Raw genomic sequence first — 17,569 nt, 5'->3', positions numbered from 1 at the left:
AGATAGTCATAACCAATGTCTAAACAACCACTCACTTATTTTGTATTTTAATAAAGTTGTGGCCAAAATAGTGCCCAAAAACCAAAACTAAATTACGTGTTATGTGTGAAGTTATTTGAGGGGTGGCCTGGGGACTTACACACGCAATTACTAACCTTGGCTTCTCGTTCTGCATCTATGATCCCTCCTGTTTGCTCTTGCAGTAATGCATAGGCTCTCTGCAGGGCTTGATACTCCTTTGTCAATTGTCGAAATCGCAACTCTGATTCTTCAGCTGCTAAGCTCTGCCAGAGAAATAAATAAAGGAAGTCTCAGGTGGTTATAAACTGTAGGAATGTATATTGCAAAAACTTGGAAGGGTTGTATAGGGTTTTTACCATGTTGAAAGCCACAGAATTGTTTGGTATTTTGTTTAGGAGTTTAATGAACATAAATTTAAAAAGCGTCACCATATCAAAATGCAACCATCAATAACATATTTTTAAAGGGAAAGGGTTTGTTTGTTGCTTCCTGGACTTTTTTTTTTGTAAATTAAGGGAAAACAATTTACATGTAACCTAAAGAGAGCATTGTTGTAGCTTGTGTTCTCACTTGTATGTGGTTTCCTTTAAAAACCAAACACTCAGTTCTCTTTCAAAAAATGTGATGTCAACATACTTAAAATGCAGTTATAACCAATGTTTTTTTTCTGGGGGCACGCAAGGGTACGCATACCTCTAAACATCTTGTGACTCTAAGTTTGGCCTCATTGAGAGGAAGTATTTCAATATGAGTAGGAAAATGAGAGTACCCCTAAACAATTTTTTAAGGAAAAAAAACCACTGGTTATAACACACCAGATAACAAGAATTCAAAATAATTTCCCCCCACGATTTATACACCATGCTTATTTTGAGAGTTAAGCAATACTAGAACACTTGGTCAAATGGCACATGATGCTAAACAAATTTCTGAATGCCCTGACTGGAATTCTCTAATTAACTCACAGCATTTCCAAGGTGGAGCAAAACTATCAGGACTGCAACATGGGGCAGGAAATGCGACCCCTTTTCCCATGCCGCTTCCTAGCAGAAAAAGTCCCACCTCCAACTGCTATGAGGTTTTGCTATTACAGTGGTACCTCTGGTTACGTACTTAATTCATTCTGGAGGTCCGTTCTTAACCTGAAACTGTTCTTAACCTGAAGCACCACTTTAGCTAATGGGGCCTCCTCCTGCTGCTGCACTGCCGGAGCACGATTTCTGTTCTCATCCTGAAGCAAAGTTCTTAACCTGAGGTACTATTTCTGGGTTAGCGGAGTCTGTAACCTGAAGCGTATGTAACCCTAACCCTAACCCCCCCCCCAGTCCTGATCCTGATCCCCTCCACACATTAAACAAACAAACAAACAAACAAAAAACAGAAGTATAATTGTGGAATTCAATGTGTTTTAAACATCACATGTAGTTTGGTCCATGTCAATTCAGCTGAATGGATTATTCAGCTGGAAAGAAGGTATTTTATCACGCTTTCAAAAAGCTGGGAATTTATTTTCTGAAAACAAAATGACACACAAGGCAAAGAATTAGCAAGAAAAACATTTAAAAATGTGAAGAAATTCACTGAAATTTACAACATTTTTTTCTCAACATGGTAGTCTTTGACAAGAAGCTAACCATACCATGGTTTACCTTTCATTTAGGAACACAGGAAGCTGCATTAAGCTGATTCACACCATCAGGTTCAGTATTATCGACACTAACAGCCAAGAGCTTTCCTGGATTTCAGACAGGAGTCTATTCCAGCCCAACTTGGAGATGCTGGGAATTGAATCTGGGACCTTGCGCCTGCAAAGCAGATGCTCTACCACTGAGCTTTGGCCCTTTCCAATTCAATTTAAAATGCATATTTTAAATAGGTCACAAGAGAGTCCTCTGTTTCACATAGTTTATTCAACAAATACTTATCAAACAACTACATTTTGCTCAGATTGGTGATTGGTACCATGCCCCAGACTGTTTTTAAAATTCCTATCAGTCACTTAAAAATAAAAATTGTTGCCACTGCAGAAGTCCCCACTGCTAGCCCTTCAGGGTGTATAATATGAGGCAAAATATCTTACTTCATCCAGGTCTTCATCTGGAGTTGCTGGTGTTCTGTCTGTCCTGAATGAAGCCATGGATGAGGTTTCAGAGTCCATGGAGTCATCATCACCCCCATAAACTGTGTCCAATATATGCCTCTGAAGGGAGGAAAAACCTCACATGAAAAAATACTGCCAGTATTGTTCCATCACCACAGGCAATAGTCAGTCATGCTTACAAGTCCAGTCATTACGTTCTTGATTCAGGCACATGGGTGCAGCCTCGCTGGCTCTGCACTGACTATTTCATCATGTCCTGCTGAGCCACAAAATCTAGACAGCAAGCTGATGCGATTGCTGCGCTGTGGTCCACACAACATGGCGTCACTGGTGGGCCCGTTTCTGTTTTAGAAGTACAGTGTACACCAGAATTCCTCCTCTCACTCCCCCCAGTGTCAGAGTAGTGGCAGTCATTGATGTGGACACAGCTTCACGGTGTGCTGCGCAAGTGAGAGAAATCTCACTGAAATCAGTGCACAGAGGCATCAGGATTCCAGTTGCTAGCAAAGGGCCCTGTGCAGGGAAGGCTGCTTGATCTAGTGCAGGCTTTCATGAATGGAAATGGGAGAGATGTGATTTTCACACACAGCCGCCCTTTCCCTTGCAGCCCCCTGTTGCACCACCTTCCACGCATTTCCAGAGTCCCCCCAACATCTTTACAGATTTGGGGAGGCAAAGGGGGAACACAGAGGGAATCAGTGAAAATCGTTTGCCTCCCGCTTTTCTTCACACAAAATCAGAGAACTGTAGCGTTGGAAGGGACCACCAAGAGTTTTCTCGCCTAACCCCACGCAATTCAGGAATCACAGATGAATCAAAGAGCCTTCCTTGATCAGGAGGACGCTGCTGTATACAACCCACTGTTGTTACACCCGCTATTGATTTGTTATCAATGTATTTACATACAGTGGTACCTCGGGTTAAGTACTTAATTCGTTCCGGAGGTCCGTTCTTAACCTGAAACTGTTCTTAACCTGAAGCACCACTTTAGCTAATGGGGCCTCCTGCTGCTGCAGTGCCGCCAGAACACGATTTCTGTTCTCATCCTGAAGCAAAGTTCTTAACCCGAGGTACTATTTCTGGGTTAGCGGAGTTTGTAACCTGAAGTGTCTGTAACCCGAGGTATCACCGTAGTTCCATCATTGTGCATACTACTTTACAGAGATATAAGAACTGGGGTCCCTGCCCTGAGGAGCCTCCATTCTAAAATCTGACACAGGGAAAACAGAAGAGGAAGGGAAGGCGTGTGGGTGAAACAGGGAAGCGATATATGGTTGCTTCAGTTACATGTCCTTATGCTTGGTTACAGGCTTAGTTGGAGCTAAGGCACAGGAACAATGCTAAAGTAACTGCTACTTTATGAAGTAAGCCATGTTAAATCCAGTTTGCCCCCCCCCCAGCTTAGTTCCTTCAGACTTCCTAATTGAATTAGAAAACATCAAAGGAAAGATGAGTCATGCTGTAAGATGACAGAGCTGCTTAATCTGTGGGTTTGGATAGCAAAGTACTGGCATCAGCACTTAAAACTTGCCAAGTGAAGTGAAATTGTTTTGCAGACAGACTGATTAACGAGAATTTAAGGCATACTTGTATTATAATGTTTTTATTCCCACATAAAGGATAAGACATCACAGGGGTGGAAAGCATATGGGATATGCATGGTCAACGGGCAGAAGATTTGCAGTTCCTCTCTCTCTAGGGAGATGAGGTCCAGGAATGTACTGAGCTCAACATGCAGGTTCACAAATCTCTGCTTTTTTCGCTCCTTTTTCTTCTTGGCTCCACATGCTCCACCCCTGGCAAATGCATCCTGGATTTGCTGCTATTTGTGCAAATTCATTGTCTCTGTTGGCAAAACTAAGTCTGTGAGGCCTAGTGCCTTTCTCACCAAAATGCCTGCGACTCACGACATTGGGCTCTGCAATAATGAAATGCAGCACAGCCTCTTTGTCCAAAACATTTCTATGCTTGTCTTACCTTGATTGGCTTGGAACTTCTTTTATGCTTCCTGCGACGAATAAGTTTCTCTCTATCCTATAGAAGAAGAGCAAGGAACAGTGAGTGCCAGGGTAGGACAGGCTCAGTCTCAGGCATCAAATATATTCCCCACATTGAGAAGTCTCTGGCCCTCACCCAATGGAAGGTGGGATCTTGAAGAAATGAAGGCCACGAGTTGAAAAAGGTTAGCCACCCCTGTCATCCCTAACCATTGGTCTTGCAGGCTGGGAGTCCAGCAAAATCTGGAAAGTTTTCCGCATCCCTGAATTAAAAACCCATCTTCATGATTATTCTGCCCATGATGGGTTCAGTTTTCGGCAGACTGCACCACCATCCAGCCAACAGGGCACCCACTCATGAACAGAAGTCAAGGTGAAATCCATATACAACCCGCAACAGTGGGAGACTAATTCATGCCATATAAATGCCAATGTTGTGTTGATATCAATTTGGATATCTGGCAGGCTTCCCTTATAAGTTAATGTTTCACTTTTGATGCAGTGACTGATGGTCATTGTATCCATAAAGTGAACTGATGGTTGTTTTTGCTATTATTCATATTATTATTATATTATTTCTTTTTCTTTCTGTTATCTATAATTTTCTTTCTCTTCATTTTCTTTGTTAAATTTGCAAATAAAAATGTTGTTGTTGTTGTTAACAATAATAAAGGATTGCTATGTGGTCTGGGAGCCTTGCTCCTGACTTCAGGATATGAGAAATGCTTCCATAATTATAGGCCATCTTGCTTTTTCATAATGATAGCTTTCAGGAGCTACTCCTCTACTTCTAATGTCTTGCAGAAGTGTCAACCTACCCGTGTCAATTCATCAATTATGTTCTGTTGTTCTATAACCTGAAGCTTCAAAAATTCAGTCTCTTGCTCTTCATTAGCTTGATCCAAGTCATTGAGAGATTTTAATTTCTTCAGAGGAGGATGTGATGTCATTTTTTCTTTCTGTGTAGCAAACAAAACAAAAGCAACCCCTGAATATTAAAAACAAGTAATTTCTTTTAAACAACATTTTCTGCTTCAGCAGCATTTTCTGCCAGGTGTCTACAATCTGACATCCAAATTGGCATGGCTATTTTTAGTATTTTGTTTTGTTTTGTTGCCTCAAGCCTTAAGTGTGAAATCATTATGGATGTCAGGGAGTTAGGCTGCAGTTTTTCCACTTTGTGCATTTCTAGGTAGACATAAATAGTTTCTAAAAAAAGAAGTGTTCTCTTGCTATGGTCTTGAGGGTATGGCAGATATACACCCTTATTTAGAAAACTGAACAAAACCTTGCCAGAGCTGAAAATCCTGCACTATAGTATGAATGTTAAATTCTGTGATTTGGGCTGAGAACTTGAATACACTTACTTGGGAGTAAGTCCCTAAAATCAGTAGGACTTCTGAATATAAATGCTTAGGATTTTATTTGTTGCTTAAAATTAATTTATGCTAAAACCAGCTTATGTTTGTAACTTTACTTTGTGGAGAATTAGACATCCAGTTCTGTTGCATAAAATCATTAAAATGAATCCAGACCCATTTACTTGCAGACTAGGAATCACTGAACATATCTTTTGATATAGGCTTACAAAGTTTTTGTTTTTTCAAAAGAGAAAAGTGCAGCGGACAGCAGGTTGGGAAATGATTTGAAACAGATCTGTGTAAATTATTCCTTGTTCTTTTTACAATGCTCTTGCTTGTCAATTACTCTTGACACAAAGAAACTTCAGGAGAAGTTTCAAGGGAAGCAAATGGAGGTAGCTTACTTGGGAATGGTTCAAACATCTCTTCGGTGGGGTGTGGTTCCCTGCCACTTCACAAAGGGAATCTTGGTGTGTGTGTGTGTGTGTGTGTGTGTGTGTGTGTGTGTGCGTGCTGGATGTTCATGTGTACAAACGCAAGCATAGTTTAAGTGAGAATTGGGAGGCTCACATGTAAATTTGCATGCATAGATGCTGCTCTATGCAACCTGCTTAATGAGTATTAATCCTGATTTGCTTGCACAAAGTTTGTATTGGTCTTTATGACCATGTAATCTGATGAATTGGACTGTAGTCCATGAAAAGCTTATGCCAGAATAAACTTCTTAGTCTGTGAAATGCAAGAGGTTTAGGCATGCAGGTTGCTGTGTTCAGTTTGTATGCACCAGGATGTTCAATTTGGATGTGTCAAATGCCACAACATCATAGCTACAACCAGACAAAGGTCAGCATGAAATTGACTGGTTTTTAGCTATTGATAATCTCCCTGTTTCAAGTTTCTGAAATATTCACACTCAATTTTGAAGAAGGAAAAGCCTTTATCAACTAATGAGATCAGGTGTCAGCTTTGCCTTTTGCGGTTAAATCCCAGAAATTCACTGCAAAGAAAACTTATGGGCAAAAACCTGCCAATATTACTATGCACAAGTAGAAAAAAATGTTCTGAACACTCAGTACAAACCATTTCTAAATTCTCCTTAGCGATTGCTTTGAGCTTCTCCTCCATGCGCTGCAACGACTGCATGAGTTCATCATTTCTCTTGGAGAGGCACTTATTTCTTTCCAGAAGAGGTTTGCATTGTTTTTCAGCTTCCCGAACACGTTTCAACTGCAACAACAATAATAACTCATAAGAGAAACCCCTTTCTTCATTTCTTCATTTAGTTTCTCATTGCTGGTGTCTACTGTGCAAGGGAGTCTCTAGTACAATTTAGGAAATGAATGATAACATGGTAATTCTAACTTTCATTAAAGCTGAACGCAGAGGGTTTTTTGTGGGGTGGGGGTGGGGAGAGATTAGAGCACTAAAGGTGCTTTGAAAGAGGATGGGGAACCTCTGGTCCTCCAGATGTTGTTGGACACTAACTCCCATCAGTCCCCAGCCAGCTTGGCCAATAGTCAGGGGTGATGGGAGTTGGAGTCCAACAACATCTGCCGGGAACTGCATTGGCTTCCACTGGACTAAATCTTGGAGGAGAGATCTTCCCCACCTCTTTAGGGAATGTGCTTGTGTTTGCCCTCTGTCTTTCCTACTTAAGTGGTGCTTATTCCTTCCATCTAAAAGTGATGAGGAGCCATGTAAATCATCCATCTGGTTTATGCTGTAACCCGCCCCTTGACCCTGGGATGAAGGGTGGTATAGAAATTTAATAAACAAAATAATAAGTCATGGCCCCTTTTAGGTCCTTTTGTTCTTTGTGATATAGCTTTCAAGCACCCCCGCTGAAAAAACTGCTAAAAGCACCCACCAGTTCATTCCGCTCATCCACCAGCAGTGTATTCCTGTCCTCAAGTTTCCGTATGGTAGCATTGAGCTCTGCCATCCTCTTCTGGTTTCTGCGTAGGTCCTGCAAAGGAAATGTTTAAATCATTTAATACAACAGCTGCAAACTGCTGTCAGTGCAGTGCCCAAGGCCAGACAAGTTATTTTGGCATCTGAGGAAGAAAATCCCACAGGCACCTTTCCCCTGAACCCCACGTGGCAAATGAAATAAATAACAACTTGCTGCCTTTTCATGACACCAAAGTTCAGCTGCCTGAGGCGACCACCTTAGGCTGTCTAATGCTACTGGACCTGGTAAGTCTATTCTACTGCATACCCGTGGTTTGGTTGGGCAACTGTAATGTGCTCTATGTGGGGCTGCCTTTGATGGTTGCTCAGAAACTGAGCTGATCCAAAATGCCAGGTTCTGTAAATTTGCCGGATAAATGGACTGGAAGAGCTGCTTGGTTACCAGCTGGACTGTGTAGGGAAGTTTGGATTTGATATCCCGCTTTATCACTACCCAAAGGAGTCCAAAGCGGCTTCCTCCCCCACAACAAACACTCTGTGAGGTGAGTGGGGCTGAGAGACTTCAGAGAAGCGTGACTGGCCCAAGGTCACCCAGCAGCTGCATGTGGAGAAGCGGAGACGCGAACCCGGTTCCCCAGATTACGAGACTACCGCTCTTAAGTTTTTTGGCATGATGGATCCCAAGGTAAGGCTACCAGATGTCCCCGTTTCCCAGGGACAGTCCCCAGATTTACAAATCAGTCCCCTGACAAAATCCATCTATTTGGTAGGAAGTTGAAAAGTGTCCTGGATTCATTGAAAAAAATCTGGTAACCTTATTCCAAGGAAGACAAAACGTTTACCCCCTCCCCCCGAAACCATGTCTCTCACCCTCTGGGATTCAATTCATTTATGATTTCACATAAAATAAAGCATTCAAACAATGAAATAATTGTTGCATAGTATGCATGGGTCTCTCCTGAATCGGCCATGAATGCAATGGGCATAGGTAGGCCACTATCTCTCAGCTTCGACACCCCAACTTTACAGAACTGTTGAACAGATTATTTTAAACTTGAACACTTCCATGTACTACAAAAATGCTAAGCTTTAACTTCCATAACCATTTTTGCAAGTTGTGCTAAATTGAGCATATTGAAGTGCAGTCTTACGCCAGCCACAAGAGGGCACGTTTCATGCACCACAAATGGATGCTTCCTCGTGGAAATGATGCAATAAGTGGGCAAAGTGTATCCAGTCAAAGCCCAAATGTTCCCCTTTCTTACAGGACTGCTGCAGTGTTCAGAGCCATCTCCTGCTCTGCCTGGGATCTCTCTTTTGGGACTGCTCATGTTACATTCGGCCTCCTTTACTAAGAAGAGCTGTTCGTCCAAAGCCTCCTTCTGCAGTTGAAGCTTCTGAACATATCCAGTCAGGGTCTCCAGCTCTTTCTCCAAGGAGAAGATGGTTCTGTCTTTTGCTTTGATCTCATCCATCTGAATTAAGACATGGGAGGACAGTGTTATTCCACAAGCCAGAGCAGTGAGCCAATGTACTTTCTACACATTCACGAAGGCAGTTTACAGAATACAGAAGCTCAACTTGTTTACATTCAAACAGGCCTTTCAATCTATTAACGGAAACTTTTCAGTCAATTGTTTCACTCTCTCCATCCCCAACCATTATGGCTGGCAACTTTTTATGGCCAAGGAATGATTATACGGCTGTACAGCAGGCATAAATCCAAAAGGCAAAGAATCTCCATATCTGTTTCTGGATGTTTAGAAAAGATACACCTGTCAGATTTTTGACTGTTATGTCCTGGCATGTGAAAAAGCCAAAGGAAAAATAGATTGCAACTCTTCACAAGCCAAGGCTGAAAACAGGACGTTAAAAAGGGACATATAGATTCTACAGAGCTAAGAAAATATTTTATTTGGTGGGCACACAACATTTTGTTATGTAGCAGCTATGTGGTGGAACCAGTGCCGGATTTACATATAAGCTAAACAAGCTATAGCTTAGGGCCCAAGAGAGTGGGACCCCCAAAATTTAAAGGATTTTTTTTTTAAGTTAGAGCTTAATCATTATTTCACTATTAATATCTTTCTTCTTAACTGTATTTCAGTTCAGCAATTGCTTTGATAAAATACATATTTTGTTGTGTGCAAATGGCTTTAGATACCTATTAGGTCCATAAATTACCATATAGCATATATTCAACACAAAAAACAGCGACAATTTGTTGTTGACAAAGGACAGCTGGACATATACAGGGCCCCATTACCTTCAGTAGCTTAGGGCCTCATCAAACCTAAATCCGGACCTGGGTGGAACTACCCTAAACTGAATTATTTTGGCCTCATGATTTTTTCTTCTTTATTTCTTTCTGTATCTGAGCTCAACCCACATTTCCCAAAATGAGACAACTTGCAATGTTTAATGTGTGATGGACAGATCAGAATGTTCCCCAAAACCAGCTCATAGCTGCCCTATTTACCATGTGATTGTCAGATGAAAAACATGCTGAGTCAGTATGGGGTGATAAATATGGGCTGGTTCAAAGAGCCTACATCTAAAGTTTTCCAAGTGGAAAGGTCCATGGAGGCAGCTGTATTGTGGAAGTAGTGTCTGACCCAATCTGAGCACATTGGGAGGTGGTGCTTCCCAGTAGCCAGTCATTAAGGGGGTGGTGGTTATTACTGCACCTACACCAATCACTACTAGGAAGCAACACCAATCAGGGTTGTTGCACATGATCTTATGCTACTTTCTGGGAGGTTTTGCACTGAGGGTTTTAGAGCATCTAAACCAGGCCTGCAGTTAGGATCGAGAAGTTTTCACTCAATTTGTATTGGCTGGCACTACTCTGTGGAAAGGTTGTTGTGTCTTTTAGATATTCTTCTGTAGGGAGTTCTTGTATGGTGGGGAGACTGCTTAAATGACCTTATAAAGTAGATATTTCCTACAAAATCAAGAAAGGGTGTGTTTGCTGTGCCAAATCTGTAATAAACATATGATTGATTCTTTTAAGCATTCTCACAGCCATGTGCAAACTACTCGTGAGTAAGCAGCTGTCACAGGGCAGGGAAGAACACCTAGAGGGCACCTGTAAGATCTTTTAATGTGAGGTGCACCCCATTCACTCTATCCATTTAAGACTGTGTGCTAAAGGCATACCTTTGACTTGGACATAGCACGTTGTGCTAACTTCTACATATGTTACTCTGGAGGATGTCGGCTAATTAGAGCAGATCTACATCATACCTTTAAAGCACACCCAACACACATTTAATGTACATGACTTTCCCAAAAGAATCTTGGGAACTGTAGTTTGATCATGCTGGGAATTGTAGGGTTTTTGCGTGGGGGTGGGGGGTGGGGACGACGACTGCAGCTTCTAGGATTCTTTGGGGAGATTCATGTATTTTAAATGTGTGTTGGATGTGGTTTAAATGCATGACATAGACCTGCCCACAGTTTTATGGCAAAGGCTCTGTGTCTTTAATATAAGCTTGATATCCAGAAGTCAGTCAGCTCTTTTGCCTGTATGGGGATGCAGTCACAGGGAAACCTTATTTTCTGCATGCAACTCTATAAAAATGAAACAGCTGTCCATAAAAAATGTCAGTACAGTGGTACCTCGGGTTAAGTACTTACCGGTAATTGGTTCTGGAGGTCCGTTCTTAACCTGAAACTGTTCTTAACCTGAAGCACCACTTTAGCCTATGGGGCCTCCTGCTGCCGCTGCGCTGCTGGAGCACAATTTCTGTTCTCATCCTGAAGCAAAGTTCTTAACTATTTCTGGGTTAGCGGAGTCTGTAACCTGAAGCGTATGTAACCTGAAGCGTATGTAACCCGAGGTACCACTGTAGTCCTAACTGCAGTACTGGTTGTTGAACTATACGTAAAACGTTTAGCTTTTGCAGTCGATAAGATCATTTTCATTTTGCAAAGTCATACAAATGTTTGCTTATGTAAGATGAGTATAGAACAATTTTAGAACAAGAAGGTGACTCAGATTATTGTCTGGCTAGCATTTATCAACTAAAGTCAATTTCCCCAGCTAAGTGTGGGACTGTATAAAAGGTAAAGGTAAAGGTACCCCTGCCCGTACGGGCCAGTCTTGCCAGACTCTGGGGTTGTGCGCCCATCTCACTCAAGAGGCCAGGAGCCAGCGCTGTCCGAAAACACTTCCGGGTCACGTGGCCAGCGTGACATCGCTGCTCTGGCGAGCCAGAGCTGCACACAGAAATGCCGTTTACCTTCCCGCTAGAAAGCGGTCCCTATTTATCTACTTGCACCCGAGGGTGCTTTCAAACTGCTAGGTTGGCAGGCGCTGGGACCGAGCAACGGGAGCGCACCCCGCCGCGGGGATTCGAACCGCCGACCTTTCGATCGGCAAGCCCTAGGCACTGAGGCTTTTACCCACAGCGCCACCCGCGTCCCTGTGGGACTGTATACTGTACTGCAAAACAACAACACAGTGCTATCTGGTAAACTTAAACAAAGCAAAAAAGCCACAAACAAATGATAGACACTCAACACTCAGATCTCCCATTCCTCTCTGCAATGTCATGTTCAATTTACTCTGTGTCATCATCATCACCACCACCATCATTTATTATTTATACTCCACCCATCTGGCTGGGTTTCCCTAGCCACTCTGGGCGGCTCCCAACAGAATACTAAAAACACAATAAAAAAATCAAACATTGAAAACTTCCCTAAACAGGGCTGCTTTCAGATGTCTTCTAAAAGTCAGATACTGTAGTTGTTTATTTCCTTAACATCTGGTGGGTGGGCGTTCCACAGGGTGGGTGCCACTACCAAGAAGGCCTGGTCATTACAATGTGAAGTTATTGGACTATAATTCCCATCCTCCCTGACCATCAGCCATGGGAGTTGATATCGAGCAACATCTGGAAGGCATCATGTTGGCTACTTTTGATATTAGCTTTTCCCTAGCAGTGAAACTGTTAACCAGAATTTAGACCATGATGTTGGAAGTTGTAGTGCAAAATACCAGGGAGAAACCACACTGAGGAAGACTGGTTTTGACTGAGACCTCTCAATGTGAGACTTGAAAATGTCACGATTTGGTATGAACTAGATAATACAAATAAGAATAATAAATGCTCAGCGGAAGAAAATGATTAATTTGGGGTGTCTATGTGCAAGCATTCACACAAAATAGACTCTGGAGAATTCTCCACACGTAACTCAAAGCCACTTCCAGAGCCTGAAATATCTTGTGATTGCAGAATCCTTAACAGGAGTTGCTTTCCTAAAAGCAAAGCAAAGTCTGTGAGGCAGGGTCTGATCTTGTTTACAGAGCTGCCAGTCTGGTGAAATGTGCTTTTAAGCCAATATGCATGACACAAGGGTCTGGCTTTGTATGTGGCTCTCAAAAAGTTTGTATTCTGGGCTAGTCATCCAGACAAATTCAGTGCTGTGGACTGAATCCAACACTCCCTTTCTGTATACACTCAGCAGTGTTTGTACACACACACAAACACAGAGAGATTGGCTTTGTTATTTCTCTCTAGACTTCTGCTTGCCACTAGATGTCTTCCTGCTTTACTGAATATATATATGATTTTGAAAGGTATACTCATGTTCCTTTATATGTATTGTTCTGTGCACACTTTACAAGACTAGCAGTGAAAAGCAAGTTGATCCTCTTTAAGCTTGGAGGCCAGAGGAAGAGGAAAATACTTACTTAAACAGCAACAATCAATTAAAGGCACATCTGCAGTTGATCCTTTACCTTCCACTCTTTAACACAGTTTTCAACATTTGTTTGTAGCCATTGTTTCCCATTTGCTGCTGCTTTGGAGTCTATTATTATTATTATTATTATTATTATTATTATTATTATTAGATTAATTAATCTAATCAGGGATCACATACTGAATTTGGTGATGTCACAGCGGCACGTATCCAGTCAAATTTGTTATATGATGACATCACTGAGGACAGAAAGCATCCCTGTTGTCCGCCTGGTTGTGTCACACTGTACTATCAGTTCCACTGCTCACTGGCAGTGCATTTTTGCTACAATCAAGCTCTAATCATGGACGCCTCCTTCATGCATGCATGTTGCATCAGAATATCAATTCAAATGCACATCTCAGTTAAGTGATGCAGTGCGAATGTCACATGCGATGGAAGGTGCCATTTGCCTGCCATGAAACACCTTCACTGGGATTCACATCTCCTCTTTAACCCACAACCTGCTATCCTATTGAGCAAAGTGTTAGACCCTTTCACAAAGTAATGCAAATGACATATAAAGGAATAATGCATTCACCAACGGTGGAAATATACACGAAACACTTCACCCCCATTTCACCTCAGCAGTAGTGGCAAGCTGTGCCCCTACCTGTGGGCAAACAAATACAATCACAAATTGAGTTCCTGTGCTTCTATTTCAAACAGCAGGCTGGTGTGCCTACTTTCATGGGTAAATCTACTTCACTGCTTGTCTGCTGACCTTTGCAAGCAGGCAAAGACAATTACGGTACTGTACAGGAACAATGTGAAAATGAGGGATACATCAAGAGAAAGAGAAAGAGAAAGAGAAAGAGAAAGAGAAAGACAGATTGTGCACAGTGGCACAATTTGGCTTGTTTGCTGAAAACTGGCAGGGAACAATGTGCAGGTCTATATGGATTGCACCTAATGACATCTTTTAAATCAGGGGTAAGGAACAATCTTCCAGGGGCCACATGCCAGTTGTAAGTGACGAGGACACAGGGAAAAGTGGATAGGACGAAGGACTGCACTTTTAACTTTGTACGGAAGTCTACATTCCAGCCATGCAAAAGCCAGCGTTTTCTGTACACACAGCCCACTCCATCCTCCATACAGGCAAGTAAGTGGTTTTATTACAGTTCAAGGACACAACCCAGCAAGGCAAAAATCACCCAAAGAGAGCATGGAGGAGGGCTATGGCCTGGGGAGAAGGGGCGAGTGTCTGTCGGGCTAGCTAGAGAGGTGAACAGTCTTCGTATCATGGGATGGATATTTCCTACCCCTGCTTTAAATGTATCCCCCCCCCCAAGAAATGGATTTTCAAAGCAAAAAAGCCATACAGACTTTCCTATAAGAAGAGATGGCTTGCCTAGGGGGAGGGGTACATGGAATACATGCCATTTGTACAGTTTTGGCTTATTCCCCCCACCCCACCCCACCCTAGGGGCTGTGCTGAAAGAAATGGCTGTGGGCCTCCACCCCAAGTTCACAGAAATATTTTTTTTCTTGGCAGCTGCGTACCCGTGCACACAATCACACGGAGTCAAAGAGGGCTGCTTGCATGCGTTGTTCACATGCCCTAATAACAACGAGGGAGACTAACTACTATTATGTAAGTTATGCTCACTGATTTTATATGTCAGTCTTGATAACACTCAGAAGGAGGAGGCAATGTTCCCACAGTGAATTTGATCTGTGTGGTGTGGGGGGGGGGAGAGGATGGGAGCATCTCGAGCTACACTGCCCTGTTTCGGCAGCCAATTCATTCCTGCCTCTGTAACCTTTCTTTCGTCATTGCAGGCGCCACATAAGAGTTGTGACAACCGCACAAAACCAGTACAGTGGTACTTTGGTTCTCAAATGCCTTGGTACTCAAACAACTTGGAACCCAAACACTGCAAACCCAGAAGTAAGTGTTCCAGTTTGTGAACTGTTTTGGGAAGCTGAATGTGCTCCGTTTTGAGTGTTATGCTTCTGTTTTGAGTGTTACGCTGAGGTCTGTTTGTTTTTGCTATTTATTTTGCGTTTTTATTTTTGCGGTTCTTTTTGTTTTGTTTTTGTGACTGTGTAGAACCCAGTTCAGCTACTGACTGATTGATTGTGTGACTGCACTACATTGTTTATTGTTTTCATTTTATGGATCAATCGTCTCATTAGATAGTAAAATTCATGTTAAACTGCTGTTTTAGGGGTTGTCTTTAAAAGTCTGGGACGGATTAATCCATTTTGCATTACTTTCTATAGGAAAGCGTGCCTTGGTTTTGGAACACATTAGTTTGGGAACAGACATCGGGAACGAATTAAGTTTGAGAACCAAGATACCACTGTATGTACTTCTGAGCCCTGTTTAGCGGCTTCCCACCCAGATAAGGTTACTAACCAGTCTGCGGATATCCCTCTCGCTCTCCCATTTGATCTTCGAGATTGCTTCCTGGTGGGATTGGTGCTCACTCCGAAGATCCCCCGCTTTGATCTTATCCGCCTGGATCATGTTGTTCAGGGCTTCGTCCACCTGCTTTTTGGCAGACTTGAGTTCGGTAATTTCCTGCAAAAGCTTAAGGCGCTCAGAGTCAAATTGTTTCCTGGCCTCTTCGCGAGCCTCAATGGTCAGTGCTGTCCGTACTTTGTCGCTGCTCCCTTCCCGCAACGCGTACAGGGCTGACTTGAGCCTCTGGATTTCACTGTCTCTGATTTTCATTGTCCGAGCCATTTCTTGCTCGTGCTGCTTGATGAGATTCTCCCGCACGGCCTGCAGCTCCTTCATCTTCTCCTCGTGGAGCTTCGCTTTCAGTTCAGTGATCTGCACTGTCTGCTTGCGCTGCTCCAGCTCCCGGATCCGCTTCGTTTCTTGGGTTTTCTCCCTTTCGAGTCTGCTTACCTACGGGAAGACAATAAAGCAAGGGAGAGAGAAAAATAGATGTAATGAAACAATTAATAATGATGACAATGACTATCCATTACATTTGTCGCTACATAAAATGTTTCAAAGCAGATGGCAATTATAAGAAAGTATACCAACACAGAAGTTTAAAGCAACAGCAAAAGAATTAAACAACCTTCCTTAGTACAAATACTCCTCCTGCAATTTGATAAAAAGGCTGAATCCTAGCCTTCCTTACTAAAAGGGTGAACACAGCAGTAGGCTGAAGTATGATCATACCATATGATCGTAGTTAAAAATCAAATGCTAGGGTAAACAGATCTATCTTTGCTTGTGGCTAAAAGTTGATAATGGTGATATAAGTCTTTAAAATGTTCAGAGAATTTGCAGTTGTCACACAATTCCAAATGGCTTCTTTTTCTTCCAAGAGTGAGACCAAAAGCTTGTTTACTAATGTAGCTAAAGTCCTGAGCAGCAAGTTTCCAACCAAACCTTAACGGAAGTGTGAACCCTGAGTCCCAAGCAATTCACACCTGAGTTAATCTGATCTCCACCTTTGGGGAACTGCACACTGATTCAGATGCTCGGCTTCCATTCATTCTGAATTATAGAGATAAATTTCTAAGACTTTTTGTTATGGTTGCTGTTGCTATCAGAATTCTAGGGTTGGAAGGGACCCCAAGGGTCAACTAGTCCAAACCCCCGCAATTCAGGAAATCTAACACATTTCCTTTGTATGTGTTCCAATACACCGTATTTCAGGCTTAAAAAACTAGCTCATGAGGGTGAAGATACAGAGGGAGAGAACAAGGATATGGTGTGCTTTACCTGCAAGCAAATTTGTGAAGCTATCTGGGAGTTGTAATTCATCCAAAATACATATTTTGTTACATGAAAATGACTTTAGATACCTATTAGGTTCATAAAAAACAGTGACAATTTGTTGTTGACAAAAGACAGCTGGACATAGAAAGGGCCCCATTACCTTCAGGAGCCTAGGGCTTCATCAAACCTAAATCTGGCCCTGCATATCAGTCTTACTCTGAATATGCAGCTTATTCTGAAAAGGAAAGTATGGCTTTTGAGCCAAGGTGATGATTAACCCTTTGCTCCTCTGTGTCTCAATTTCACAAAATACTATCTAAGGGTAAGCAAGGGGAGATTCTGCTCATGTCAGGCCTGACTTCAGAAAGCAAATCTAAAGACTGTAACTTCACAAAAGATGGCTTACATTATACAGGTTATTTCTGAAGAATATCCCCCCCCCCCCGCTCTGCACTATCCTCTGACACTTTAACATGAACTCTCTTAATTGTGTGTATGTGATTTGTTTTACTGTTGCTGAATTATCCTGTCATCTGGAGAATCTAGTTTTGTTTCTTCTATCTACAATTTAAAAGATGCATAAATCAAGCTGAAGAGATCATTTACAAAATTTGCTGTAAATATATATATGCCAGTCAGCATTCCTGCATATAGATATAGCCAGTCAGCAATCCTACAAAAGAATAAAAATAGCAGGAAACAAACAACAAGACAACAACACAGAAGAAGGTAAAAA

The 17,569-nt window shown here is 42.2% G+C and overlaps 1 protein-coding gene across 8 annotated transcripts in view; it reads right to left on the bottom strand.

Moving 5' to 3' along the window:
• The window catches only part of JAKMIP2 (janus kinase and microtubule interacting protein 2), a 95,538-nt gene that overhangs the window by 18,402 nt on the left and 59,567 nt on the right, over positions 1-17,569 (bottom strand). For 6 of the 8 annotated variants that reach the window (XM_083728250.1, XM_083728248.1, XM_083728249.1 and 3 more), the window contains 8 exons: positions 15,508-16,005; positions 8,657-8,866; positions 7,348-7,446; positions 6,561-6,707; positions 4,938-5,078; positions 4,100-4,156; positions 2,102-2,221; positions 156-284 (listed from right to left, as the gene is read on the bottom strand). In XM_083728250.1, coding sequence (XP_083584376.1) covers positions 156-284; positions 2,102-2,221; positions 4,100-4,156; positions 4,938-5,078; positions 6,561-6,707; positions 7,348-7,446; positions 8,657-8,866; positions 15,508-16,005 — 1,401 coding nt within the window. Of the gene's footprint in view, positions 1-155; positions 285-2,101; positions 2,222-4,099; positions 4,157-4,937; positions 5,079-6,560; positions 6,708-7,347; positions 7,447-8,656; positions 8,867-15,507; positions 16,006-16,836; positions 16,894-16,993; positions 17,085-17,569 lie in introns of those variants that run through there. The other 2 variants (XM_083728255.1, XM_083728253.1) reach the window with 2 other exon arrangements.

Source organism: Podarcis gaigeae (genome assembly GCF_964106915.1).
Source record: "Podarcis gaigeae genome assembly, chromosome: 2".
Lineage (NCBI taxonomy): Eukaryota > Metazoa > Chordata > Lepidosauria > Squamata > Lacertidae > Podarcis > Podarcis gaigeae.
This window is presented reverse-complemented; position numbering and strand designations above follow the sequence as displayed.